Source organism: Solenopsis invicta, chromosome 6, assembly GCF_016802725.1.
Source record: "Solenopsis invicta isolate M01_SB chromosome 6, UNIL_Sinv_3.0, whole genome shotgun sequence".
Lineage (NCBI taxonomy): Eukaryota > Metazoa > Arthropoda > Insecta > Hymenoptera > Formicidae > Solenopsis > Solenopsis invicta.
The window spans coordinates 22911906-22939653 of record NC_052669.1 but is presented as its reverse complement, the minus strand read 5'-3'; the positions used below and the strand labels follow the sequence as shown (position 1 = coordinate 22939653).

General features: G+C 36.7%; 3 protein-coding genes across 8 annotated transcripts in view; 1 reads left to right on the top strand and 2 right to left on the bottom strand.

Annotated features, from left to right (window-relative positions):
- The window catches only part of LOC105202522 (slo-interacting protein 1), a 205665-nt gene extending 192346 nt beyond the window's left edge, over positions 1-13319 (bottom strand). For all 5 annotated transcript variants that reach the window (XM_026135841.2, XM_039451213.1, XM_039451211.1 and 2 more), the window contains exon 1: positions 12852-13319. Coding sequence is in view for 1 of the 5 variants with exons in the window: in XM_026135844.2 (XP_025991629.2) it covers positions 12852-12872 (21 nt within the window). In the remaining 4 variants the exon portion in view is untranslated. The remainder of the gene's footprint in view (positions 1-12851) is intronic.
- Positions 13320-19830: 6511 nt separating this feature from the next.
- Positions 19831-23488, bottom strand: LOC105202519 (BLOC-1-related complex subunit 6). Of its 2 annotated transcripts, none has more exons than XM_011171084.3 (4): positions 23274-23488; positions 22216-22740; positions 21661-21821; positions 19831-20799 (listed from the first exon to the last, which is right to left on the bottom strand). In XM_011171084.3, the coding sequence occupies exons 1-4, from the start codon at positions 23361-23363 to the stop codon at positions 20748-20750; spliced, it is 828 nt and encodes a 275-aa protein (XP_011169386.1). In that variant the 5' UTR covers positions 23364-23488; the 3' UTR covers positions 19831-20747. The 2 variants fall into 2 exon arrangements, with proteins under 2 accessions (XP_011169386.1, XP_011169387.1); XM_011171085.3 differs by having other exon boundaries at positions 19833-20799; positions 23269-23474.
- On the top strand, positions 23488-27722 carry LOC105195508 (GPI transamidase component PIG-T). Its single transcript, XM_026135849.2, has 8 exons — positions 23488-23988; positions 24960-25137; positions 25380-25611; positions 25689-25856; positions 25931-26228; positions 26667-26819; positions 26992-27238; positions 27360-27722. Exons 1-8 carry the CDS (start codon positions 23811-23813, stop codon positions 27613-27615), a joined length of 1710 nt encoding a protein of 569 aa, XP_025991634.1. The 5' UTR covers positions 23488-23810; the 3' UTR covers positions 27616-27722.
- The last annotated feature ends 26 nt before the right edge of the window (positions 27723-27748 follow it).

Sequence of the window (27748 nt, the reverse complement as noted above, 5' to 3'; positions counted from 1 at the left end):
AAAATGGTAGAGAATCTTTTTATTTAATTTAACTCTACTGCTTCTCTGTTTATCCACAAACAATGTTACACTTATTATCAAACACCCTTTATAGTAATCAATGATATAAATGAGAAATCTAATTATCTTAATGTAAACTTCAATTTTATTCAAGACGGATAAAGATCGACCAATATTTTTAATCTGACAGTTTTACTTTACTCGCATCTTAATCCGATTATCGTCATGGATATAATATGTGCGCTATTTAATACGCAAGTGCATCCAAGCGTGCATGTCTTTTATTGTTCTTAAGCCTATTACAGGTAGAAAAAAATTTAATCGTAACCATAAAAAGCTATAAACATATCGACCAATCGCAATCAAAATTGCAGTTTTACATTTGAAAATGCTCGACTACGATTGATCGCAATGCTCATGGCCTTGTGATTACTTTCAAACTTTTTTTTACGCGCAATGGCCTTTAAACGTAGTTTTAGTGATTTTGAGAGAGCGTTGAGACGGTTACGTGCAAGAAAACGATGGCCATGACACGTTTCGACTCTCGTATTCTGGCCATGTGGCGTCGTAATAAAGTTACATTCTTTCTATCTGTGAGACTACTTGGGGACCACCCAGAAGACGTCGGCGGAATAATAAGTCGAGCGAGCGGAGTTGGGAGACACTGTTTTAATACGTGCACGCCCGTATCCGCGTGTCCCGCACGAGCGCAGAAACGGGCGGCGGGACTAATTTGGTCTGTTGCAATAATTCGTAAACGGCGGAGAAGCCCGGGAAATAATGTTAATGATTTTCAAGCCCTTCCGAGCGAGGATTCCCTTTATCGAGTGAGATATTAAATCTTATTAACGGGAAGAGAAGATTCCTGGCAGCCCGCCGCCCGCCGCGCCGCTGCGCCGTCTGCGAAGATTAAATCCATGTAAATTATAATTTTCTCCGCGGGATCAAATCGGCGTGAGGAGAAAAACAGCGGTGAGCAAGTTTTTCGCGGCACAACGTGCTACAAAAGTCTCGACAGTCGTCGACAAAGCAAAAGAATCCTCGTACTAATCATTCATCGTCATTTTCAACGTCACAAGTTGCATAGGTATGTTTGAGTTAATCGCAAATGCAAGCAATCTCTGTAGAGTCTCCCGTCCTTTATAAACCTTTTTTTTAAAAAAAAAGCAAAAAAGGCGCCACATTCCTGCGCAATGTATGTAAATAATTGTTACACAAGTGTTATTTAAATTTTAAAAAGTAAACCTGCCAAACTTAATAATTCTCCTTAAAAAATAATATTGTAAAATTGCGTCAATTAAAATACAATTTATGCAAACATAAAATTAATCGATGCAAACAATCCGTGTAGTTGCACGTCCCTCACATTTCGCGAGATTCAAGAACCTATTTTTACGTACCACTCGTACGCGGCGGAAAGCTGGAGGAAATAACGAAAAAGTCAATCTCCCAGAATATGCAGCGCTCTCGAAAATGCAAGCGACGCGACGCGACGCGTCGCGCAGAGTACGCCCGGTTGCGTTGCAGCAAAGACGCGCCCGACAGAAATTAAACGTAGCTTTCCCAAGAAGCTCGCAAATCTCACGCGTTTCCGCTTATCTCGGCGATAACAAAGCCAGGGGAGATTTTCCGCGCGCTCCGTTGTGCTTATTACATCCCTTTGTTCCTATGCAACGGTGTCACGTGCGGCTCCTTACCAGAACAGCAACATTTCTGGCTAATGCACTCTCTCCTCTCTCTCTCTCTCTCTCTCTCTCTCTCACTCTTCTCTTCCATCGTCTCCTTTCTCGCCCCAGCTTGGTCCCCGCGCTCCATTCCGCGCCTTGTCGTCTCCAAATCGGCGAAAATATCCTACATCCGTAAAACGCATTTGTATGCACAAGCGAGGATGCATTTTACGGTGCCTCGTAAACAATGACGGTAGAATGGGGATCCAGTGGGGGCGGAGCGGAGGTGCGAGGTGCGAATGGAACTAATAACTTTTAGCGACTATTGCGGAAAAACAGGATCGTAACCCTTCGTTACTAGTCCGATCTCCCCTTGCAATCGCGAATGTTTTGGGACGTGTTAACGGTTTGCGGCACGAACCGAAAGGCGAAAAGTCTACCTACGCTCAGTGTAAACAAAGTCTTGTTTCTGATTAAAACCCTCATTCTTTCTGATCAAATTCCCATTTGCGATCCCGTCAAAACGGTGATAGCCTTATACATAGCGTCCACTTGTGTGATACAGTCCTATTAAGGGTAACACAGCCCCATTTTAGGAATCAAAATCTTCAAAAAGAGATTGCTTGAATCGTGGAATCATTTTTTTTTCTATTGAAAACGACAAGTACAAAATCTTTTTCTACCAATATATCTACCAGTAATCAAAAGTGTAGAATGCAGAAAGAAATTAACTAAAAATTGTGAGATTAACTAAAAATAAATGTCATTATGTTATCATATTTAAAAATTTGCAAAATCCATAAAAATACATCCAATGTTAATCAATATTAAACTTAAGAACTCACTGTGAGAAGAAAATAAAAAAAGTTACATATCCAAATTTATATTTCCATTATATCTCCTTCTTTTTTTAATTAAATGATTTCTAATTATCATCGAAAAAGATATTTTACAGGTTATTACATAAATGCAAAAAGCGTCGCTAATGATACTGTAAACTTCTGTATGAAGGTTTTCGCGAAACAGACGAGCCGATGATTAAACGAAAACGAGGCAGAAGAAATAGATAAGCAAAATGCGACATTTTCTTGAAAAAGAGCGCTCCACTCGTTGCCAAGACTCAATCGTTACAGCCGGCAATCACATCTCTCATGACTGTGACTCTGTTTTTGTGTTTCAATGGTACGCCAGATTTCTCTGAGAAAAAAGATGTTTGTTCACATTCTCAGTCGTGCGGCGCGCACGGCGCGCTTCATCCCCCGACAACACAAATGCGAGAAATTGTCATGTGGAAACGCAATGCAATTCGCCGCCGCGACGGTATTATGAGCGAGCGCAATGCAATAATTTGTAAATGCGAAAACTTCTGAGCGACACATACTTTTGCATAAATTATTTCACCTTCTACAATATCTATATTAAATAAAACCCGATGGAATGAAACACTTTCATGTTCCCTCCAATTAGGAAAACTGTTGCACGTTGTTTGCTTTACGGCAACAAGGGTGAGCCGTTGTTAGGCGCCACGAATCCATAAAGAGTCAACATAATAACAAAAGTCCGCATACTCATTTATTTTTCTTGTGCCTTAAGCAACTCTGCCGTCTCGCGTCCGAGTGTCGAACCGCCGAGAGAATCGAACAGCTTACTCGCCTTGAGCAGCAAACAGACAAATTTAAATGGTAATTGCACGATATCCAGACATTAAAGTATATATTGTAATTATCATATTTTGTTATGTATAATAGTAATTTATAATAATAAATCAAGTTATTAATATAAAGTTACATATCCGTGATAATCTACTCATAATGCCAATTATCCGAAATAATTTTCTCTAAACTAATATACTCCCACTCTATTATAGTAACATATAATACATCAAGTTATTAATAATATTTGTAGATCCTATTATAATATGGGGCTGTGTACATGCCTATAAATGTCGGCTCGAATATAATCGACACAAAATTTCTTTTAAAATTTGAATCTCTAATAACATACTTAATTTTGATTGCAATAAAACTTCTTTATAACATAACATAGTTATAATATGCCAAAATACCCTAAAATAGTCTTTTTTGCGCGCGTGAACTTGAAAATTTCTCGAAATTGCAACGTGATCGAGCAATTTGATACACGGAATCGTATTTAATAAAATCATTCAAAAAAATTATGAAAAACCATTATTTCTCTTCTTTAACATTTTTTGTATAAAATAATATTATTGTTGAACTATAATATCAATCTTTATATTAAATTAAAAAAAAAATAGGGACTCGAACTGATGTGTGCCTGAGGCATGGAATCTGAGGCTAGGTAAGCATCAAGCTGTGCGGAACATCGTTCGCGGCTAAAGAGTCTCCAGGGCATCGGTGAAACGAGTGCTACTCGCCCTTCGAACGTTTCCCGAGAAGTTTCAGATGACGACGGGAGGCAAGGCCGACACTCCGACACTCCGGCGATGGCGCGAGAGGAACGGCGTGCTATAAAATCACCATCGGTATGATGGCCATTATGGAAATTACGATGGGGAATCGCGAAGAATGCGAAAGGAGGCATGTACTCTCGGGCCACGCATCAGCGGCACTTCGAAAGCCACACGGTGACGATTCGCAAGGCAATTTTCATTTCATTATCCCTCCTCCCCCCTGCCCCTTTCCTTCTAACCGTACTTTTCACCATTTTCCTCCCATGTCCACCGCACCTCTCTCACCTAATTGAGTGCACCACTTTGGAAACAACGTGAGAGGATTCTTAACGGTCATTTTAAACACGCGAGTTGAAAGATCGTCCCTTCCCTCTCGTTACGAACGTATCCAATCGATGTTACAGCGATCGCGACACCCGAGATTTGTTCTTTTGTTCGCTCCAAGCCACGAAATACCGCGCGCGAGTATGTACGTATGTACGTCGAGCGTCGCTTCGTTCATTAGGTGTCGAGTATATCCTCATTAATTTGAAGCCCGGATATGTCATGTGCGACTGGCAGCTGTACGCGCGTCCACGCCGATCTGAATCTGTAACGTACAATAACGTTGCTTCCAACGCACATCGCATTATTTGAAATTATTATATTACATCTACTCTACCTTTTTTTCAATATAGAAATTAAAAACAAAAGAGTACGTTTCGTTAAACCCTTAATTTTTAAATTAAATTCGGGTATAATGACAAACTAATAAAAGAAAGATACCTCTGAAATGATTTGCGCACATTCATAAATATAATTACGCAATATATTTATGTATTATGCATATTTTATTATGCATAACATTATATTATGCATTACAATTATGCAAATGCAGCTTTTTTGTTACACCACTTTAATTAATTCACGTAGAATACTATTTTTTACGCGCGTCAAGCTCGACACGAACGAAAATAATTTCAAGCTGACTGCTGAATATTTGCATAGCAGAGGAGAGGATATAATCCGCGGATTGGGCGTGGCGCATATTAATACCCAATCGTCGACAATTTGTTTATTGCAACAGACACTGTCGGAAACGATAATTAATCTCGAGCACGCCACTCTCGCCGTCAGCGAACGAAAGGACTGAAGAACGTACTTGACTGTACGTCACAATAAGGTCGTGTATGAGGGTAAGCATTTATTGCCAGGCACTTATTTTAAACGGTTTATCGCCAACGATGGTGCATCGCGGGGCACTTCGCTCTTGACCCATTATGAACGTCGGGAAATTTTATTTATGTCGTTCGCTTTTATCCCCCTTTGTGCCTTTGCTCCACGCCGACATCTGCGACTCCTCGAAACTTTCGTAAAAAAAAAAAAAAAATACAAACTTTAAATTGAGTAAACGGACCATTGAACGAAAACTGATAATTAAGTGATTCCTATTTCTCTCTAAAAATTCGCGAAATAACTTGTGCAAAAAAAATTTAGCGCAAGGTAAAGCAACTACAATTGAAACATTATAATATAAAAGTAACACGTCGAAAAATTAATTTGTTTATTTTCCACATTCTTTTCAACTCTTTTTAATACACATGCGTTGTATAACAGACGTTTAGTATGACAGTTAAAAAAAAAAATAAAACTTGAAAGATGTGAATTATCGCGAATTTAAAGAAGAGTTAGCCAAATCGGGTCCCCCTACTCTCAGGTACAAAGCAGTCTACCTTGAAAATTTTCGCAGGAACGCAACGCGCACGGATTAAAAAGTCTCCGTGTTTGCGCAAAACTTGAGGATACAGACGCACGCCTCAAAGGGGACTGGCCGCAAAGCCGCATGATAAATGCGCCATGATCGAGTCGGAGATAAATAAGGTAGTGGCGGCACGTGTGGGTGGGTGGCTCTGTGTGAAACGGAGTTTCTCGCTTTTACAAATATATACTCTCACATCCTAGACTCAAACCTTCCTGTACTCACATGTGGATCACGTTTGCGCGTATAAACGCTCAACCATATATTGTTTTTATTTGATCCCGGCTTTGTGTACACGTCGCAAAGATCTACCTTTACCCAGAGATGTAAATGACTGCATTACATTTGGGAGAATGGAGTTACTACTCAAACAAGCATAGTTAATAAACGGAGCTTGTAACGCAAATTTTCTCATCGTGTTGCGCTTTCGTAGAGAGAGAGAGAGAGAGAGAGAAAGAGAGAGAGAAGAAAGATGTATATTTAAATCGTAAATGATACAATCAACCTTGTTTAGAAGCTTATGCCTTTTACTTAATTATTTTCAGTTGCAATCAAATGTTAAATGAAAGTTTGTTCAACGTACTTTTAAAAAAATTTGCTTCTTGTAAATGTAACTTTTGTACACTGCAAAAATTTAACATTACAGTGAAGCCTCCCATATCCAAAATAATAAGAAGACAAAATTATTTGGATAATAGAATAAACACATTTTTATATTAAATTTCATGTAAGTATTCAAAGAGAAACTTAAATTTTTAACAGAAAGGACTTCATATATGTGAATTGTATACTTAAACATTACTACAAAACGCTGTTTGGAAAATGGAATATTCGGATAGTACACAGAAAAAAATTTAGTATCAAATCAACAATTTATTGTTTTATTTATAAGCAAGAATATAAAATCTTCTTGGAAAAATTTATAAATTTTAAACAGACATAATTTGCTTACATGAAGAGACAAATTTTCTTCATATAAGCAAATTATGTCTGTTTAAGATTATAAATTCTTTATAAAGAAGATTTTATATTCTTGCTTATATATGAAACAATGAATTGTTTTGATATTAACTTTTTTTCTGTGCAGAATGTTCGGATATTAGAGTATTCGGATGAAACTTCGGATATGAGAGGTTCTACTGTATTTCTCATCTATCAATACTTTTCTCAAATGTCAAATAACATTTAATCTACATGTGTGATATGCTCAATTTTTTTTTTTAAACGTCAGCATACATTCGTACATCTGAATTTATCAAATTATTACGTTAGATACGAATTGCACTTGAATGCTCTATTTAAATAGCATTAGCTCCAAAGGAAATAATGCACAGGATGCAAAATAAACATGCGGTTAGGTATTCCCAGAAAAATTGGTCACCTTCCTGCTCCTCCTTCATGACGAATGGTTTGATACGCGGTAAACCACCGGCAGCTCCGTGCAAGTCCGTTTATCATTGTTTATCGTACACCTGGTTTCTCGGAATGATAAGCGTGGGTTGAACCATAATGATGGCAACGCACTTACCGAGGCAAATGCACTCGGCTTGCGGATACCGCGACCATGTCGTAGTATATTTGCAGTCGCGGCGCGCAAGGACGAGTGCTTTCGAAACTTTAGTGTCGCGACTGCAAATCTTGGGACGCGACAGGAAGAAAACGACGAAACTCTATCAGGCCGGTCGTAACTTTCTATTCGAATCAAACGGAAATTGCGAATTTCCACTTGCCACTTCGCGTTGACCTTTGCGATCAATTATGTATCTCGCTGCAGAATTCTAGCGTATAATCGTGGCACATCTCCTTCGTACAAGTTGAGAGTAACGGAATTTATTAAACCCGAGCCACATCTTTTACTATCTCTTCTAACGATTTAACAAACTATTACAAATATTCGTAACTATCGTAACTTTAAGATAAAATACGCGAGAACATGACGGCATTTGAAACGATATTTTCGTGATAAATTACACAGACAAGTTTTGCGCACGTTCCTCGTTTTGTTTCTTTAAGAGTTAAGTACCATTCGCGCAAACTATAAGGAGAAATTTGTACGGAGGATTCGCGAACTCATCAAGGAGGTATCATCGTCGTCACTGAAGGTAACTTACGACCAAGTTGCGCGGTTACATCCGGGAGCATCTTTGAAATGAGGTAAGTATTGGTATCGTAAAACGACTTGTCAAAGGGTGCACGTCGAAAATATCCATAAAACTGAAAGCCGCCCCGCTGAGGAAAATATGTGATACTTTGGTTTGGAGTTACACTGTACATATACATAACGACCGTATGTCGAAACATGCATTACGGATAACTTATAGAAAATGTTATAGGGGAGGAAATGCATCAATGTCGGAATTACACACGATTAATCAAGCTTTCAACTTTCATCTGTTCCAATATCAAATTTGGACTTAGTTCAATTCCGTAACAATTATTTATATAATGTTCATTTAATGTTCTTAGCATTTTCCACGAAATAAAAGGTTACTTTCATAATCTTATGTCGATCAAATATGCAGAAAAAAATTTTTTAAGTAGATAAAATTAAAAGCAGCTTTGTATTTCAAACGTCACTTCTTTATAAAACTTTTATTTTTAAATTTACTGTAAATATATTGTAGAATTTATTATAAACTGTACATATGCGATGACTCAGTAGTTACAAAACTTCAAAAATATTAAATATAGTTACGTATATCACACAGATGTAAAAGTTAATTAATAATTATTAAAGTTATATTTCGAATCAATCGTTAATGTTTATAGTGTTAAAATATATCATAAGTATGTAGCATTATTTTTCGAGTATTTATGAAATACGAGATACGAGATGATAAATTTTTCCACCGAGTGCCTACATGCCGTCCCTTGACACTTTTTTAACCAGATTTGACGTAAATTTTTCACCATTTTAAAAGTTCATATGCCGAAATGTTATTCGCAAATTTTACAAAAGCAAAAAATTGTGCGACACTGAAACTGACTGGACTAGCTTTTCATAAAAATATACATTAGCGTTAGCGCGGAAACAAAACGCATCATCCAAAAATATTCGTCATAAAAAAGTTGAGATACGAAGCTCAACAATCTGGAGCAACGCGCCGTCCGGTCGGTAGTAATTAAACTAGTGTACCACGCCCGAGAGAATTAAAGAAAAAAATGAGAGATGAGAGGACAGGCAGAACGCGACCTCTTGACCCAGCAAAGGACCGTTTAATCTGCGATGGGACGTAAAATCGTTCCCCTTATTCACACCGCGGTCTGGAAACGCCTGTTTTTGGCGCGCATCGACGCGAACGATCGCATGTTTACGACCTTTAACCCTTCCGAGCGATGCCGCCGCGCCCACCCACAGGATTAGGATCATTCATTAGCTTCTTTTTATGAAAAAATATACGCCAAGATCCGGGTTAAGAAATGGACATGGAGACAACAAGAGCTCTGGAACTTGCCAAGGATAATAGTTGTGAATTTCATTAAAATGAATAAGAAAATAAAATCTTTAATAAGTATGTTAATTATTCACGTTGATCCATCATGATGGTAACTGACTATTGACATAATCATTAACACATTAAGCCTAAAAGTTGGCTATGCTAATCTTTCTGTTTACATTACGCAGTATTGCCGAGTCTTCAATTTATAATATCAAGGTATTTAAATTAAAATTTGCCACACCAAAATATTATTTCTGACATTTCGTACCATTGGTCAACAATAACTGACGAAACCTAAACAGAAAGTTTATTTTTGATCATTGATGGCCGACACGTGTCAATCAGTTTAAAGTTTTATTTATTTATTGCATTATTTTAATCTTTAATATATAAATTTGTCTTTACTAAGCCTTTAGATAATTTTTAATACATGGTTGCAAGTGTGTTAATTGATATTCGCGCATTCGATGTAATATGAATATTATTAACCTTCGCGAAGGATGTAAAAACACTTCAGCTTTTGAAATTTATTAAATTCACAAAATAAAACTTTTTAATCGAATACTGCATAAATTCGAAACTAAAGAAGAACTTTTGCACTTGTCTCTATCTAAAAAATATATCAATTTTTAATTGTAACTAATCGGAAAGAAGAATGAAAATTAAGATAGAGTGTAATGTTGAAGTGTAAAATACATTTCACGCGAGTAATGTAAAATTAATCGGAATGAGTAATAATCCCTCTTTTCTGAAAAAAAATAATGTTGTTTATGAAATAGAATTTACATAAAAATTCTGAATACACAGTTACTTGCGAAACATTTACGCAGAAAATATTTCCGCGGAAAAATAGACGTAGGAAATTTTCATTTACGAATCACCCAGTTGCCGAGTCTCTCCCTCTCCCTCCCTCCCCCCCTCTCTCTCTCTCTCGGACGGCATTTTATCGAATGCATCAATCTCACGATAATTCCGTCCAATATTTTTCTGTCGCGGGTATAAGCGGGTATTCCTCCCCCTTCCTAGATACCACCGGTACCTCCGGTATCACCGTGCACCGTAACGATAGTTTTCTGGCGAGCTGTGTCAATTTCCAACTGGCGAAAGGTAAATAAGTTCAGGTCTTTTCTCGGCGAGAGCTACGCGGCGGTAGATTGAGTATATTGGATCCGATATATAACTCGTGGAGAAAAAAAAAAGAGAGAGAGAGAGAGAGAGAGAGCAAGTGGTACTCGTCACACCACTCGCACTCTCAATTCGTATTTGTGCAGTACGTTATACAAATATTCATTTTATATCGGTGCGCTTTCGGGAGCTCATTCGGCGCGCCAATGGCAGCGGGTCACATAATGGCGCGGTATTTACGTCTGGACCGCGAGTCTATAAACGTCATGTGTATTATTACTCGCGATGTAAATGCATCGTAATGCGTTCCACGCCGCCGTACGCCGGGATACTTGGGGATGTAGCGCGCGCGCGCGCGTTTACATCGTATACACGTGTAAAATGTAATCTCGTCGAAATAGACGAATTGTCACCGAATGACCGTTATTGAAATCGCGACGCGGTGCGAACGAGAATGCGGAAATGGATGTAATCAGCGCTTAATCGATTTCGTCCTTGTCTACGGACGGCCGAACGGTCTTTAACGCAACACGGTCGAAACAACGGCATTAATGACTCGCTATTGCTTAATGCGACACGACACGTCGCGTACAACGACACGTAACGCTTTCGTACACTCGCTTCTCGTTCACGTCAATCGTGGAAAACCACATTTTTATCGCGAACCATTTTCATTCTACAAAACGTACAGTTTACACTTTACCCCATTTTCTGCTACAGAATTAACTAACGCAACTTTTTCAACATACACTTCTCTCTTGTTCGCGCGTTAATTTGCGAAACTGAGTATCGCCTACTACGATATTCGCCTTGAATACCTTTATTTTTCATTTTTTTTTTTTTTTTCTAAAAACGAATAGAACGAGAATGCTCAACGCATTGCGCAAACGTCGATGAAAGTGTATGTACAAAGGAACGCGAGGCGAGGCAGTTATTTAAGTAAATAAATTTGGCCGTTTCGATAGTAATCAATACCGCGCTCGATATCGCGTCACACCCGGCGGCCGGTACAATTACTAACATTCACATATAGACGAGTTAACAGGCAGACTGCTCGTTTTTGTTCGCGCAGCGTGTTCGTAAGTTTCTGTACACAGGCCGGAGTGCACGACTCGTCTCGAGTACCGCGATACGGAGCGAGGATAAGGCACGTTTGGCGCGAATGGCGCGATGAACACTCGAGAATACAAACGCGCCTCGTCCTCCAAGGGCAAGTTCTTGTTGCGTCTGCTCGTTTGAGAGATCACAGACGATTCGGCTTCGTCGCGAATTTCGCAAGACGACGTACTTTTTCTTCCGATACTTGCTGCATCCGACAACAATCATTTCGATTTCTCTCTCTCTCTCTCTCTCTCTCTCTCTCTCTCTCTCTCTCTCTCTGCCTAAACCACAAGTCTAATTAAACTATTGTTTTTATAGGGGGTTATCGAACCCCTGCAGAGACGAGCTTATCTTAATGAAAAGAATATATTGTAATCAAATCCTTTACCTCGAAATTCACTGTAGTAGATGACAAAGTGAGATAATTAAGTACATGCGAAGTAACGTACAAGTGAATTTCTTACGGTAAAAATTCAAAAATAGTCCGTTCCCTAACAACACAAGATATATGAATATTCTAGAATATTCCAGATATCGTACGAACATTCGTACAATATCGTGATATCGTGCATATATGTGTAAAACATCACAATATTCGTTCGATATCATCTGCTGTTAGGATTAATGTAGTTGGATTTAAACAATTAAATTTTAACATTTTTTGGAATACCTTCAATGACATCATTCAAAAGCATTTTACGTAAATATAAATGACATAATTTATTAAATGTAAATAAATATTTGTTTACATTTATTTAACAAGAATCACTAATGTAATTAAATCATTATATCATTTCTTTATTGTATAAATATTTATGTAGCGCAAGTAAATATTTTATTACAAGTATTCAAAACGCTTTTTCTCAAAATGTACATCGCGATAAAATGTTGTCAAGAGGCAAATAAACTTTTTGCCCGCGCGCTGATACTCGGCAATTAAATTTGTCAGTAATGATACTAAAGGATGTACGTAGCTGTACGACAATAAGGACGTTTTAAATGGGATAAGCAATTTTCTTTCCGCGCTGCAGTATTCCAAAGTTAGCTTGGTAAGCTAGCTTGATGTACTTGGAGAGAAGATAGGAATATATTATCACGATAATAGGAAAATCTCTCCTCGAATATACGACACGCGGCGATATTTCAAAACTAGTTTGTCACTGAGGAGCGATGATAAAGAACATATGTCGCGACTTACTGTCGCGATAACAGGAACATGTCAGATATAGAGTAAACACCGGGAATTTTTCTTGAACGCTCGGCAACGCTATGAAGTTGAAGCCAGTTGAAGCGCACGTACGACGCGCGACTCGCGCGAGGCGAACAAAAGGGAGAAAGAGACATCTAACCTTTAATATTACGAAGTCCATCGCGCGCGGCTTGACGACTGGTTGGTCCTGCTGTCCGGCGACGGCTAATGATCCCGAATATCCGTGTGACGGGTCGAGTGGTGCGCAGTGGAGTATGCAGGCAGAGCGAAGCAGAGCGGAGCAACAATATAATCAACAACAATGCAACGAAAGAGGAGTGGTCAGGCACGCGACACACTCGTCACACTAACGGTTTCACTTGTTCCGGCCGATAGCGAACTTGACGCGGAACGCGCTGCCGGCTCATCGTCGCCCCCGCGGCCGATTCACCATGCTGTTGTCGCCGGCAACAGTTTCGTTTCGATCTTGAAACGCGTTTTCGCGATGAGATTTTTGTAGCGGCACAACGCGAGACACGGTCACGACGTACGGTAACACGAAACCACCGGAATCTCCACCGACGCGCGCGGCAACTCGGCGTGGACTGAAGCGGACTGAAGTGAGCGCCGGTCGTTCGGAGTCCGTGGGGTGGGAAGCACACAGCGCCAAGCGAGAGAGGGAGAGAGAGTGAGTGAGCGCGCATGAGCGACAAGGAGCGACCGAAGAGGCGCGAGAAGCGCGAACGGAAAAGGAGGGAGAGAGAGGGGGAGAGACGCCAAGTCGGAGCACGCGACAAAGACGAACGCGCGAAATTCAAGAGTGAGAAAGAGCAACGGAGCGTGCTACGCACTGCGTGAGCACTGAGCGGTGATCGTCCAAGCGCAGCGCGAACGAGAGAAAGACGACGATTCCAAAATCGAAATAGGTGTGTATATGAGCGAGAGAGAAAAGGACGAGAAGGAAACGGAGGAGGAGGAGGAGCAACAGCAGTAGCAGCAGCAGCAACTAGCAGGGAACGCTCGAAGCTATCTTCTATTCGTGAAAGCAAAACGGACGCGAGAGAACGTTAAACGAGACAACGAAGAAAGGAGCGAAAAGGAGAAAGCATTTAAATGCAATATGTCCTACAGGCATGACGTCTGTAGGACGATTTACACTTGTAGCGAATTTTCGTGGGACGCCATACAGCGTTTTCGTTACATGTTAATCGAAAATAAAGAATGATTTTTTGAAAGTTCTCTCTTTCTATAACAAGGTCAAACATCTTCGTTTTCCGGGAACAATCTACGAATTGAATTTTGTACTCTCGAGCCAAAGCCTCCAGTTTTCTTTACATGTCCCCGAATTTGTGTATCATGTCTGTTTAAGTTTTTATTATTCCTGAATTATACTCGTACAGAAAAATTATTGCTTGTAACTTCTTTAATTAACATGAGCTGAACTGATCTTATAAATCAAGACTGAAAACGAAAAGTGTTCGAAAGCTATATTGATCATTCCAACAAACTTTTCCGTAAAGTGCAACCAAGTTGCAGTCTAGCATCGATGCAAGATAAACTTAAAATGATTCACACCTTAGACAAATATAATTAAATTTCTGAGCCAAATGAGTATTACAGTTTTCACGTGCTTCAATAACAATTAAAAAAATGGTAAACACATTAAAAACATTTTTAATATTAAATGCAGCATTTACCTAATGCACTTTATTAGACAGAATAAAACTATATAAGTATAATATATGAAATAACATTTAACTATTATCATTCTTCGTGTGCCAATATATTTTGCAAAAAAAAAAATAGAAACTTATCCCTGAATTCAGTCAAAAAAATTTGATTGTCTTATTCTATAAAGTCATACTTTTCGTGAATGAGATAAAGAGATCTATTTACGGCATGGATGTCGAGAAACGCGCGCGTGTTGAATCGCATAAACTGTATAACGGTTACGCTCGCGATAGGATAGAAAGATAGAAGAAGAAAAGCTTGCAACGGTTTGTGAATTAAACGCGGGAATAATTGCAGAAAGAAGAACCGTTGAACGCGAATGTGCGACGATAAAAAAGCGTGATCCGGCGCGCCGAAGGCTTGTCGGATTCTCATTAGACCTGCCCAGTTCGTAGCTGAAGAAATAAAAAATTCCATTAGGTTTTATCCAAGGAGATGAGTATGTAGCAGAAGATACCTCGCACGTTACGAGTGAGAAAGAGAAAGCAATGAAAAACCGCAACATGTGGTTTTTCCATCTGACGGCTGCTTCCTCGCCTCGGTTTCAGCAAGGAAAAACCTGCGGAGTGGGAAAATGCTTCACGCCGCGCGCCGCGGCGCAGGAAAAGACCGGATTGAAAAAGACAGTCGGTGGTAACGTGCGACGATCTGTGTGCGCGGTGGTTTCAGCGAGACAGCAAAGTCGGCGTATGGAAGAAAGACCGAAGGGACCGGGCGGCGTGAGGTATCGGCGGCTTGCCGCGAGCGACGAAAAGGCGAGAACGTGGACGCGAAGGACGCGCGCAAGCGGCACGAGGAAGGCGGAGAAAGGAGGAAAATGCGAGGACCGAGAGAGCACGGACTACTCCCTGCTCGTTCTACCAGTCTGCACAATGCATCCCTCCTGCACCCGGCATGACCGCTGTTTTCCTGTCTCTTTCTCTCTTTTGTCTATCTGTTTCTTTTTTTTCCCTTTCACGTGGCGGCAGCGCTTGTTCCTCGGACGTTTCACGTATTCGTCGAATATTCGAGTTACGAACAGATAGTAACACCCCTTCATCCTCTCTTGGCGCTGTACTATTATGTAAATGAGAATATTTTATATGGGATGGTTTAACATGTTTCTCTCTCTCTCTCTCTCTCTCTCTCTCTCCCCCCCTCCCTTTATATATATTACGAGTCAATAACGCATTTGTAACAACAGGAATATCGTATTGATTGTTCAATGGATTATGTATTTATTTCCTTTGATGGTGTGACCTTAGTAATGCAGTTTTATTATAATTGGCTTTTCTGGTGAAAGTATTGGAAAGATTCGGATATAAATTTCGGACAAAAATGGATTCAGGCGGATAGAAAAAAAAGAAAAAAAAGGGAAGAAAGAGGGTAGAAAGAAATATAGTTAGAATGTTTTTTCGGATTGTTACAGGATGGTTTATTTCGATAAAAACTCGAGATTAAGGATTGAAAACCTTGTCCGGACAAGCCTCGGATTTGTTTGGATTGGACTTACGGATCGAGAAGGATTGAAAAAATCATCAGGATAAGTTTTGGATTTATTCGGATTGGGATCCTGGATTAAAAAGGATTGAATGACTGTTTCGCATCCGTTCAGATAAAACTTGCAATTGATACACGGATTGAAAAGGGTTACAAATTTGATTCGGTTTAGAACGGGCACAGATTTCGGAACTGTCCGTAAAAGTTCGGAAAAGTTTGTATTAAAATTCTATCCAAAACTTTTATCAGAGTGACCTTAGTAATGCAGTTTTATTATAATTGGCTTCCATATCTAAATCAATATGTTGGATGATGTATTTAATTTCAAAGAATTATCTCCCGCAAAGGATGTGAAAGACGTATCAAAGTTATTCAACAATTTATGATTTCTAGACATTTTTGTGTTACTATTTCTTAAAACATTAAGCAAATTTCATATAAGCTGCTCATTATAGAATGCTTGATTTGCAATAGCTTCCTGTTCAAAGATATTTGCATCTCCCATTTTAAAGATTTAAACTTCTATTAAACTGGACCCTCCCATCAAAAATCAAGTTCTTATTTAGTGAAAAATTTAGTACTATTTAGGTGTTAATTTATTGATGTCAAGCTGAACCCCCCCCACCCTCAATTTTGACTAAATTTCCTGCTAAATAATTCGAGCATCAAAATTTGAACTGTAGTACTAAATTATCAGCTAAACAGCACTAAATTTTTGACTAGATAAGAACTTGATTTTCGATGGGGGGTTCAGCTTAATAGAAATAGGTTTCGAAGGACTTCATAGAAGATGAATATACGTCATCATTCTTCATCTACTTCCTGTCATTATATCTCTGTGTCCGCATATTCTGCTGCAATGTGTACAAACCTTCAGCCAATAAATAAAATTAATAGTAATGTTTAATAAATATTTTTCTCTATTTTAATAAGAACATGTCACGTAAGATATATAAAATAAATAACATGTTGAATTATGTAGGCTTATGGGATAATTGCAAAAGAATGGTGTCAGGATGAGAGGCGCGAGGTGTTGGGCTTCATAGCACTTTATATCTTGATTAAACGTAACAAAGTCTCTATTGTAAAAAGATGGCAAGTCACTTGTACACTTAACGTTACTTTGAATGAAAATTAACTAAATTTTACTGTATAACCGATAACTGAATCGGGAAGAAAGTGTTCGAAGCGTGACTTCGATGGGCGGAGTACGTGATCGAGGTTTTCCTCTATTTATTGCTTTATTTTCACTTTTCTTCTTATTTCTCCTTTATAATTCTCTTTATTCAAATATTCGGGAAGATCACCAATGGCCTATTCCGATGTGATCGACTCCCTTTATTACTTTTATTATCACTTTTACTTTTTTTTATCTCTACTTCTGTTCTTTTCTATTTCACGCTGCTCCGATTCCGTGCTCTCCCGTTCGTCGCTCTCACTACTCTTCTCGGTTCAACCGTCTTTCCAAATTTTTTCGCTTTCATCTCTACCGTGGTCATGCAAATTACTATTCTAAGCTAACTTATTCTGCCGATAGATAGCCTAACATGTAATAATCCTACAATTATTTCTCCGTGATCAGATTCATAACTTTAATTATTGTTTAATTAAAACTCAATGCTTTATAATGAATACTTCAAAGAATTTTGTTATGTATTTAGTTAAACACTTTAAGTTATTACAATACTACATGACGATAATCAGTTTAGATAGGAATTCTTTATATATTATTTCAAATTCTTTATACAGAAATCACATATACCATTATATATGTACGTTCATCAGAAATATATGACTCCGAGTCAAAATTATAATCGCGATCTTAATAAGAAAAGTTGTACAAAAAGCGACTGAAAAGTTGCGAAGTTTGAGCAACGTCGGTTGCAATCCCCAACTACCAACTAACCCTTCTACGTCGGGATCACTTCTAGAAGCCCACTCATAATTACAAAACTTAATTTGCGAATAACGATTTAATTGGCTCTTGAAGTTTCCTTAAAGTTCATCCATCCTTCACTTACTGCGCATGCTTCTTTCAAGATTTACAAGCAATTATCGTTACTAAAAGAGCAAAATATATGTTGTGTGATGTGAACAAGAAAAAAAAACCATCTCTTGTCAGGCTTATATTTCGACGATTGCTTTTTATTTAGAAACTACAGAATCATTTTGCACGTGTAAATATTGAACGATTATAATGAACGATTTAAAAAAGCTAGTTTATCTTATGAAGGCTCACAAAGAGACAAATCTATATCATAAGTCATATGGAATAGAATTCAGCAGGCGACACCAAAATTAAGTTCGAATTAAAGAAATTCGAAATCAGATATGACAATATAATTCAAAATATTTTATTTTTGTCTAATTGTGAATGTTATAATCTCGCGCAAAAATGATACGTCACTTTTATTAGTAACTGGTTTAAGAAATTTCCTAAAGAGAGAATACTTTTTTTACTCTCTTTTCCAAGAGTGGAAGATGTGAAAAGGATAACGCAGCGTACGCGGATTCCCTCGCGTATTTTTTACCCTCTCCTTCGGTCTGCGTGAATACGCGAGAGAAAAAGAGGCTGCACATAAAATTCCTAAGAGAGAAAAAGAGAGAAAGGGATGCGCTTTCGTAATTCATTGGCTATTGGACAAGACAGGTGTGTGTGTGTGTGTGTGTGTGTGTGTGTGTGTGTGTGTGTGTGCGCGCGCGCGCGCGTGTGAGAGGGTGGCAAACGAGGATGGTAGGCTGACGGGGAAATGAAAGAAAGAAAGGGCAAAAGGTTTCTTACGCTACTGCTTCGCAAAAAGGGTAACGCTGCCACCCTTCCGCACAGGAACGAGTTGAGGCGTCGCGACTCCTCGCCGAGCTTTTTTTAATTAGCAGTCTGTGATCCATCGAGCGACGAATTCTTTTCGCCCTCTCTCTCTTTCCTCTCTATTTTTTCATCTCGTTCCCATCCTGACGCGACGATTTCGCTCTTTTCGCGCAAATGACGCGACGAGGTTTAGAAGCGCGTATACCGATTCGTTATACAATCTCCATTCAGTCACGTTTCCCCATTCGTTTCATTTCCTTCGAATACCAACATCCTTCTTCCCCTCCGAATCCCGGTGAGGATTTGAGAAATACAGTCCCGATTCGCGGTCTCCTTCCCCTCATCTCTCGCCTCTTCCTGGCGAGATCCGGTGCTATCCGCCTCTCGCGAATTCCCTCGAGAGGACACCCGTGCATCGTCTCTGAGTAATTTACTAAGAAAGTCTCTCGGTTGTAACGGCAAATGATCAAAGCAGCGAAATGAGTAACTTTGCAATCGAGAATGAGAGAGGCGGTTCGTAACTCGTAGCTTTGCTCGGTCTCTGATATATTATCTGGTAATCGCGAACGATACGGTTCGCGTTCGCATTACCAATATACTTTTATCTGTTTTAAGTATTTGATGCAATCAGCAGTTTTCCAATTTACTTAACTCTTGCAATGTACACCATTAATAGAAATAATACATATATGTTGCTCGCCGACGATGGGATTGAACGGGATGGCTACGATGGCGGGCGAGTCAACGCTTCTAATGCACATCCTGGAATATGATATCCGGAGCCGCTTTCACCGTACGCTGTATTGGGCTACAGTTACAAAGTACCCTTCCGAGCCATTTTCCAGCCCCGGTTTCACCCCCATCTTTTTGCTTCTTGTCAAATTTTCTCCCTTTCTCCCTCCTTCCCTCTCTCCGGTCACACTTACGTCACTTCCATTGTCACGAATGCTTCAAAAGTCGTTATTATCTTTTTTTCTTTTCAGTAGAATCTCGATCCCTGTTTTCAACAAATCGGGTATCGATGCAATGCACTTTTTCAGATAAAAAAAATAAGATGCTCCGGAGCATATAAAAATCACATTAAATATTTTTCATTTTTCTATATAAAAATAGCCATAAAAGTGTTGAATCGATTGCTTTTTATTTAACGTTTATTTTTTCAGCGTATGTACAAAATAATCGTAGAATTAATAACATTGCGCAATAAATTAAAATGTATCATCTAACGGCATTCGTTATAAAACTATTTTTAACAGTTAGCACTTTTTAAATTAACTGTTATTAAATATATGTACATACATATTTATTTAATATACGGAGTGTCACACAGTTGATTTCTATCACTTGTTCTGTTGAATATAAAAAGAAATAATGCGAGCAAAAGTTGAATGATAAAATATCTTTTTATTGACTCATCTTGTTATACATATATCACTTGGATAATTTGTGATAATATCACTATAATCTATAAAAATCAAAAAATATTTCTACAAAAGTATCTTAATTGCTTCAATACCTCCCTCTAAAAAAAATTTGTTTTAAACAGGCCTTTTTTAAACTCGACAAAATAGAATATCGTTAAAAAAAATGCAATTATATCGTTACTTGTAAAAAAATAAAATTAAAATAGATATTATACCATTAAACTTTTATCTGTACCAATTATTTCTATCCATGTTCAACGGAAGGTACTAGAATTCGTTAAAATTACATAATGCACTCTATATAAGTGTGAATATATAATTAAACGTGTGTGCGCGTTACGTATGTATGCCTGTGCCTTGCGTATCTTATAGTAATTATGATAAAAATTCAACAAAGATCAAACACAAATACATATGCACTAGCGTGCAATTATATATGCACGCAAAATTATTTTTCAAGGAAACATGTATGTACAATAGGAAATTCTATTTGTCGCATAATACAGCATGTTTTTTTTTATAAATTAACGTATAGCAATGTGTAGCATTACATCTAAATGCATGATAATAAGTATAATTAAAATCGAGATCAGTGTGTATTTTTTTTCTTACTTTACAAATTCATTGCGCTCTCAAACAATTCCAGCATTCTCTTCATTTCCTTGCTAAAAGTAAAATAAAATAGAAATAAGAAATTATATTTGTATGTGTACATACATCTAAAGAATGATCTGGTTTATGTTTGAAACTAATATTCATGATAATTCATTGCAATGAAATTAATTCAAGTATATATATTTTTCTTTGCTTAACTGTTACTGAAATAATTAGTACATTATGATAGATTTTAGTATTCCGCGAATAAGCTACGTTAATTGCTACTATTGCTGTTAATCTTCCGTTAATCTTCAAGTTCACTTTGCAAATGCTCTGAAGTATTTTTTAATTGGTTAATTGGTGAAATCCTTTATTCTAATTCATTAATCAAACGTTTTGAAGCATTTGTAGTATTAAATTGCAACCGCATCCTTCGTGACAAAAAAAAAACGAAGAAAAAATGCAGCAGAAAGTTTTTTCCTTGTTCTTTTCCTTTTTCCTTCAACTAGGTAATTATCCCTAAGAATAATTGTGAATTTAGAATTCGCTACTGTAAATAAATATTCTAAGAATCAATAATTGGATTCAACATATATAAAAGAAAGTTTTAATAAACACGCGCGTTCTCTTTTTTCCACAAGGGACACTTCTCTTTTCTCTTCCTCACTTTCATCTTTCATCTCTCCGTCGGGATGCTGTTAGTTCTGCATTAAAACGAAATCTCTCTTCTTAGATTAAAAACTAAGTAATTTGTATAGTTAGTTACTCTTAATTGACTTTATAAGGATCGTGCGGTTTTCGTAACAAAACTTCAGAAGAATATTAATGACAGTTTATGATTAAAATTCTTCGGGATAATTACTTTCATTACTATCATTTTTCACGTGCCTAGATTGAAAGGAAAATATTTACTAACAACTGATACTCACATTTGCTCCGCTAATTTATAAATTGGTCCCATCGACTTAGACAGCTCCTCGCATTTAGCCATCAATTGATACATTGACTTTATATTGTGATCCACAGCATCGCACGTTTTGCACACTGCATCTCTGTACGTTTCTAGACAGCCAACTGTGAGAGCTGATGCCTAGGAACAAAAATGAATAATTCAACTATAATAATAAGTATAAAAATAAGTATGTATTAATAGACTCATATTATGTAAAGCATATAAAAGGTAAAAACAAACAAGCAAATTAAAGATGCAATATAAAGTGTCAATATAGTTTATTCATTAAAATAATAAACTTATATAACAAAAGAGCTATACGTTTCAACATGGAGTTTTTATCCATCAGCAATAAAAAAGAAAATAATCAATTCAAAGATAGAATAAAATTAGAAACATTGTCAAAACATAATTACTCTTCACTGATGACAACTTATTTTAATATAAAATGTTAATCGAAACGTACAGCATTTCTTCAAACATATAAAATCACATTGCACAGAATATGACTTGAGCTATGACAAGTACTCACGTTTTGTAAAATCGCAGCTAAGTTTTCGGTTAATGCATCTACAGAGGTTGCAACCTTTCTGGCCTCCATTTCCAATTCATTTAATACATTATGATCAAGGGGTGGTAATTGTGGAGTTAAGGCCTGCCTGTACAGGCACGGAGTTGAACTCCGAGATCCTGGAAACGATGGAGTGTCACCCTTCTTGGTTACAGGACTGGATAGTTTGATCTTGTTCTCCAGATCCTCTGTTACAAACAACACCATATCTCCATCTTGCATTACTCTTCCTTCCAATTGCAGGTAACCCATGGCTTTGTGATAGCTTGGAGGGTCGAGATCATCATCCTCTGTTGGACTGTCACCCCTGCTCCTCAAATCTAATTGATCTGGCCTGTGACCAACTCCTATTTTCTCCAAACTATCATCCAAAAACTTGCCACTGTCGATATCCGGGGAATCAATGAGCGATCTCAATTCAGAGATGGGTGGTGAAGATTGTGAATCAAATGATATCTCGGAATACGATGCTGTCATCTCGTGCAACTAAAACAAAAAAATCATTGATGGTAAAATTGAGCAATGAATGTGTCTGTTGGATACATAATAAATGAATCGCTAGACTATACGATGCAACAATGATATATAAATACATTAATGTGATAATTACTAAATTATCACATATTAATTATTATGTAAAATTATTATATTGTATGAACTATTACATACAATTATAAAGGAGAGTATGTGTTAAATGTCTCAATCTTATGTTTTAAAAGAGTGCAAAGCAACAAAGAATGAATTGCGAATAAAAGTTTATTCAGGGGAAGAAGGAGTTTTAGAATTAATAAAAGTAATAGAGGAATTAAAGAAAAAGATGGGGAACAGGATAAAGGGAGAAAAGTAGAGAAGAAGTAATTGTAAAGAAATTAAAAAGGATTGATTTTTATTATTTATATTTTAAAGATAAAAAGATAAAACGCGAAAAGCAATCATCGCTTATCAAGTATTATATTGCAACAACTATTACGCGAGCAAAACGCAATTCATTCCTTGGACACAATTAATTCTAACCTTACTCTGTCTTCGTCGTAGTCGATGATAGCGTTCTTGTCGCTTCGCACACTCGCCCCCGATTTCGAGGCCGCCTCAATTTCATCCGGCTCCATTCTCGTCGCGCTTTTCAATCGTCGTAACCGATCTTCAGAAACGTCACCACGAAAAAACGCACGTAACCTTGCAATCAAACATCAAAATTATCCAAGCTCATTGAATCTAACCTAACCTAATATAATCTAACCTAACTTGGGTTGAATCACATCACGGAAAGTGCAGGCTTTACGTCGAAGATCTCGTACGCGAAAAACGAATCGCCCTTGGCAGATCGTGATCCATTTTTATGTGTTTATAAGTGTGAACGAATGTGAACTCTGTGTGACAGTGATAAATCGGCACATTTAATGCGGTTTCGGACGGTTTCGAAACTGGCAATTTGACTGTGCACGTTGGTACGGATCGTCGAATATAAAGTATAAACGATGAATATTCGCTTACACACGAGAAATTCGTTCGATGCGTGATCGGTTAATTGACGCGGTCTAACCTCAAAGAGCAACATGATAACCTCACATGTGCTCGTATTGCTTACCGGTCTGATTGGTGTTGGAACGTGTAACAACGCGTACAATGACTTCTTCGACGAGGAGTTAATGTTGAAGCCTTTGTCGAATAATCACGTCTATGCCTACTTTCAATTTAGCACGATATGGGAAACGGCGAACAGTGTAGAAGCACGTGAGTACTCGTGAGCAAGTTTTAATTATTATTTTGTAAAAGTTCTGCATATCTAAAGAGGTTCTTCAGCTTAGTAAAAAGTAAAGGGAAGTTAATGATTCTTCATTTATATATCTTTTAACATAGGAAACTTTTAGCATTATCATTTTCAAATAAATAAATAATAATAGAAGTTTCAGCAATAAACATAGTATAAAACAATTAGATGTGGAAAAAATTTTAAAAAAATTTATTTATATAACGATAATTTAAATAACAAAATGTTACCATATTTTCACTAGTTTGACATTATATTTAAAGAGATGTATAATTTATGAACATTTTATACATGAAAATAAAATATTTTCATTTTCTTAATTCTGTAATGTTTTTTTTTCTCTCCATTCTTATGAATAATTTTTCAAAATTTAAATAAGCAGTAATAAATAGGTAGATGACTGAAAGAAACAAAAAAGAAGTAGTAATCAAAATACATGTATACATCAATAAAAATCTAAAAATAAAATAAAAATTAAGATGTCAAAACTAGAGTAAAAAAAAACTAATTGCATATTTGTTCTTAGTAAATAGTAGTGATCTACTTTTTAATTAGTGAAAAATAGAGAAAAAAGTGTCTATTGAAAAAAGCCAGATTATATAAAAATTGTTAGTTTTTTCTCATTGAATCTTATATATTATTGTATTACTTCTCTCTCTCTCTCTAATATTTATATATATTTTAATTATATTATTTCTAAAAAAAACCTAATATTATAAAAATATATTATTAGATTACTAGGATATTAGGTTGTTGGAAAAGTTATGATGCATTTTTTCTTTTATATATATATATATATAAATATAAAAATGTGTCATGATTTTTCCGACAACCCAGTAAAAAGCAATAGGAATGTAAGTTATTAATTATTTAAATTATTTTTTTGCTGTACAAGTTCAAGTCATTTGTAGTAAAAAAATGATAATAATTCTAGTTCAACATTCACATCTTTTTCCGAGAGGATTGGGCGAGATTATTGGCCGTCATAATGTTGATGAGCTGCACGTTACTCTAACGGAAGGCTTGTGGAATTATCAGAAATGGGGATATCCTTTTCATGACGCTGGACCTGGTGCTGAAGTCACTGCCTGGTTTAATAAGAATATAACAAAGTGAGAAATACTTCTAAGATTTTATACTTTTTATCAAGGGATAAATTGTATATATAATACTGTGTCAGAAGTTTTATCGCAAAACGATTGAATCTTAGAAAAGAAAGTCCCTAATTTGGAAGTTTAAAAGATGAAATTTTGCCAATATATAGAGGATATTGATATGTAATGAATTTTTTTACTAACAATAATATAAGAAATGCGTAATATATAAAACGTAATATGTAAGTTTTCCTTTCTAGCATAGACGAGGAATGGAAAGGTCTGACAAACGCTTTAGCTGGACTACTCTGCGCATCTCTGAATTTTGTTGATGCCTCCAATAGTATGTCGCCAGAGTTTACATTCCGTCCTACTGGCGTTACGGACGGGCCAGTGAATTCTAGTCACTTGCGTTATTCGTCATTACCGAGGGAGATAGTTTGCACCGAGAATCTGACACCATTTAAAAAATTGTTGCCTTGTGACTCCAAGGTACTTATAAATTGCATAATATATTGCTACATTTGTATTGATTCATTGTTCAGTCAACCATTTGACTTTTCTTCTAGAGAGGTCTAGCTACGTTATTGAATTCCGCGCATATTCATAATACAAATTATCACTCCATTGGGATACATTTTCGGTCGATTTGTCGTGATATAACTTGCACAAGAACGTCTTTAGAACTGCGACAGACTGTTTCCTTGATATATGACACAATGGCAGATGCGAATCAAGTGAGTTTATTGACATAAAATCATTATTATAAATTGTGTATTCGCCGATTATTCACAATTTTCGATTCGTACAGGATTGGTCGATACGAAAATTTTTTGGAATGGGGGTTAAAGGTGCATGTCCGCTAGCAACGTTAAGTAATATTTATGTTGATATTTCGGGTAACAATACGAATCATATATATGAATTAACACCACCACCAAGTGCGAAAGTTGCTAGCTTGCGTGGTGGACAGCAGAATGAAATAGCGATATATGATATCAGGGCACATTCGAGCAGAGGAATATTTAATATTGCTGCTGTACATAGTGCACCAAAGAGTAACGTTATATATTATTCTTCAATCCTCTATGCGAATAGATATATTATCGGTATGTTTTACGTAAAAGAAGTTTTTATAAATTTATATCTTTTGTTATATATTTATAAGTATCCCTCTTATGATGGGATTACAAGACTTAATGAATCAAATTGATTGTAAGTTAAATGCATTTATATTTTATATAAATACAACGTTATTTATGTAATTTTATTTCTAAAAATGGTAATAGATTTTTATTTAGCAAGTGACAAAAAAATTTTTCTAAGGTTATAACTCTTTTTTATTATTAATATTTAATTTGGATCACTATGAATGCTTATCAACTTTATTATAAATCTTTTAGTTCATTTTTAATCAATAATCGGTCGTAAGTCAAGGTAGTCGTAAATAAAGGGATACTTGTATGGAAATAATTAAAAAAAATCTCTTGATCTTTCAAAAATACTTCCTTAATAATAAATTCATATACTTTGATATAATTCTTTAGGATATGGCCAAGAAAGAGGCAGTTTAGTGACTAAATTATATAATAATCACTGGCAGGCATTAGATGTAATCTTACTGGAAAATATTCCATGGTACTTACTGGTTTACTTACATTCCATTACAATAACTTGTAATAATCAACGAGTTCATCCATGTAAGTATAAAATAAAATAATTGTAAAATAATGTAAATATAGAGTTGTCAGTAAATTTATTCTTTATAAAACATGTGCATGATTAGGCGATCGAATAAAATTTATAAAAAAGTTTTATTATTATGACAACTACAACATGATTAAATGTCGATACATTTTTATGATATTACAGTAGCGCAACGTTATTTACCTGGAAGGGAGAGGAAAAGCCCATACTATTTAGAATTAATCCTGCGCCTGCCTCCGCACTCGGTAACAAAAATCGCCATAGATATGGATTATCTATTCCTCAAATGGCAGGAGTATCCGCCGGATGCTAATCACGGTTTTTACATGGGACCAGCTGTGGTCACAGCCTTATTACCCATAGCTAGAAATTACACCGCTCTACCGCTCGACGGAAGTACAATTACTTCGAGGTTCGTTCATTTAGTTTTTTCTTCTACCAATCAATGACACAAAAATCTTCTTTTCTTTTTCATTGTAATAATAAGCGGAATAAACGATGATCAAAGTAATAATTAATAATTAAACTTACAGTTTTAACGCTTCGAGGGATGATTATCTAGTACAATTACGGACAGAGTCCTTGCTCATTAGTCTTCCGACTCCAGATTTTAGTATGCCTTATAATGTTATATGCCTTGCTTGTACAGCTGTCGCATTAGCATTTGGCCCACTTCACAACATTTCCACAAAGCGACTGGTTTTAAAACGCATCGAAAAGGACTGGAAAGGTAAACTGTTTTCCTTTTTTATAGGAAAGATATTCGGAACAAAGAAAAAACAAGAATAAAGACTGCAAACGAACATATTATTATGTATTATAAACGCGCAAATTGTATCTCTCTTGCGAATATATTCACGTATTTCCTGTAGATAATAAACAATTTTAATGATAAACAGATGCCAAATTTTTTACTAATGTG

Bases quoted from the DNA above. Each gene is read 5' to 3' on its own strand.
- LOC105195508 (XM_026135849.2), top strand. From the start codon at position 23,811: ATGATAACCTCACATGTGCTCGTATTGCTTACCGGTCTGATTGGTGTT. The intron at 25,612-25,688 runs GTACTTATAAAT...CTTTTCTTCTAG, and splicing joins TGTTGCCTTGTGACTCCAAG to AGAGGTCTAGCTACGTTATT. The intron at 26,229-26,666 runs GTATGTTTTACG...ATAATTCTTTAG, and splicing joins TGCGAATAGATATATTATCG to GATATGGCCAAGAAAGAGGC.
- LOC105202519 (XM_011171084.3), bottom strand. From the start codon at position 23,363: ATGGAGCCGGATGAAATTGAGGCGGCCTCGAAATCGGGGGCGAGTGTG. The intron at 21,822-22,215 runs GTGAGTACTTGT...TTTTGTTCCTAG, and splicing joins TAGCTGCGATTTTACAAAAC to GCATCAGCTCTCACAGTTGG. The intron at 20,800-21,660 runs GTGAGTATCAGT...TTTTACTTTTAG, and splicing joins TATAAATTAGCGGAGCAAAT to CAAGGAAATGAAGAGAATGC.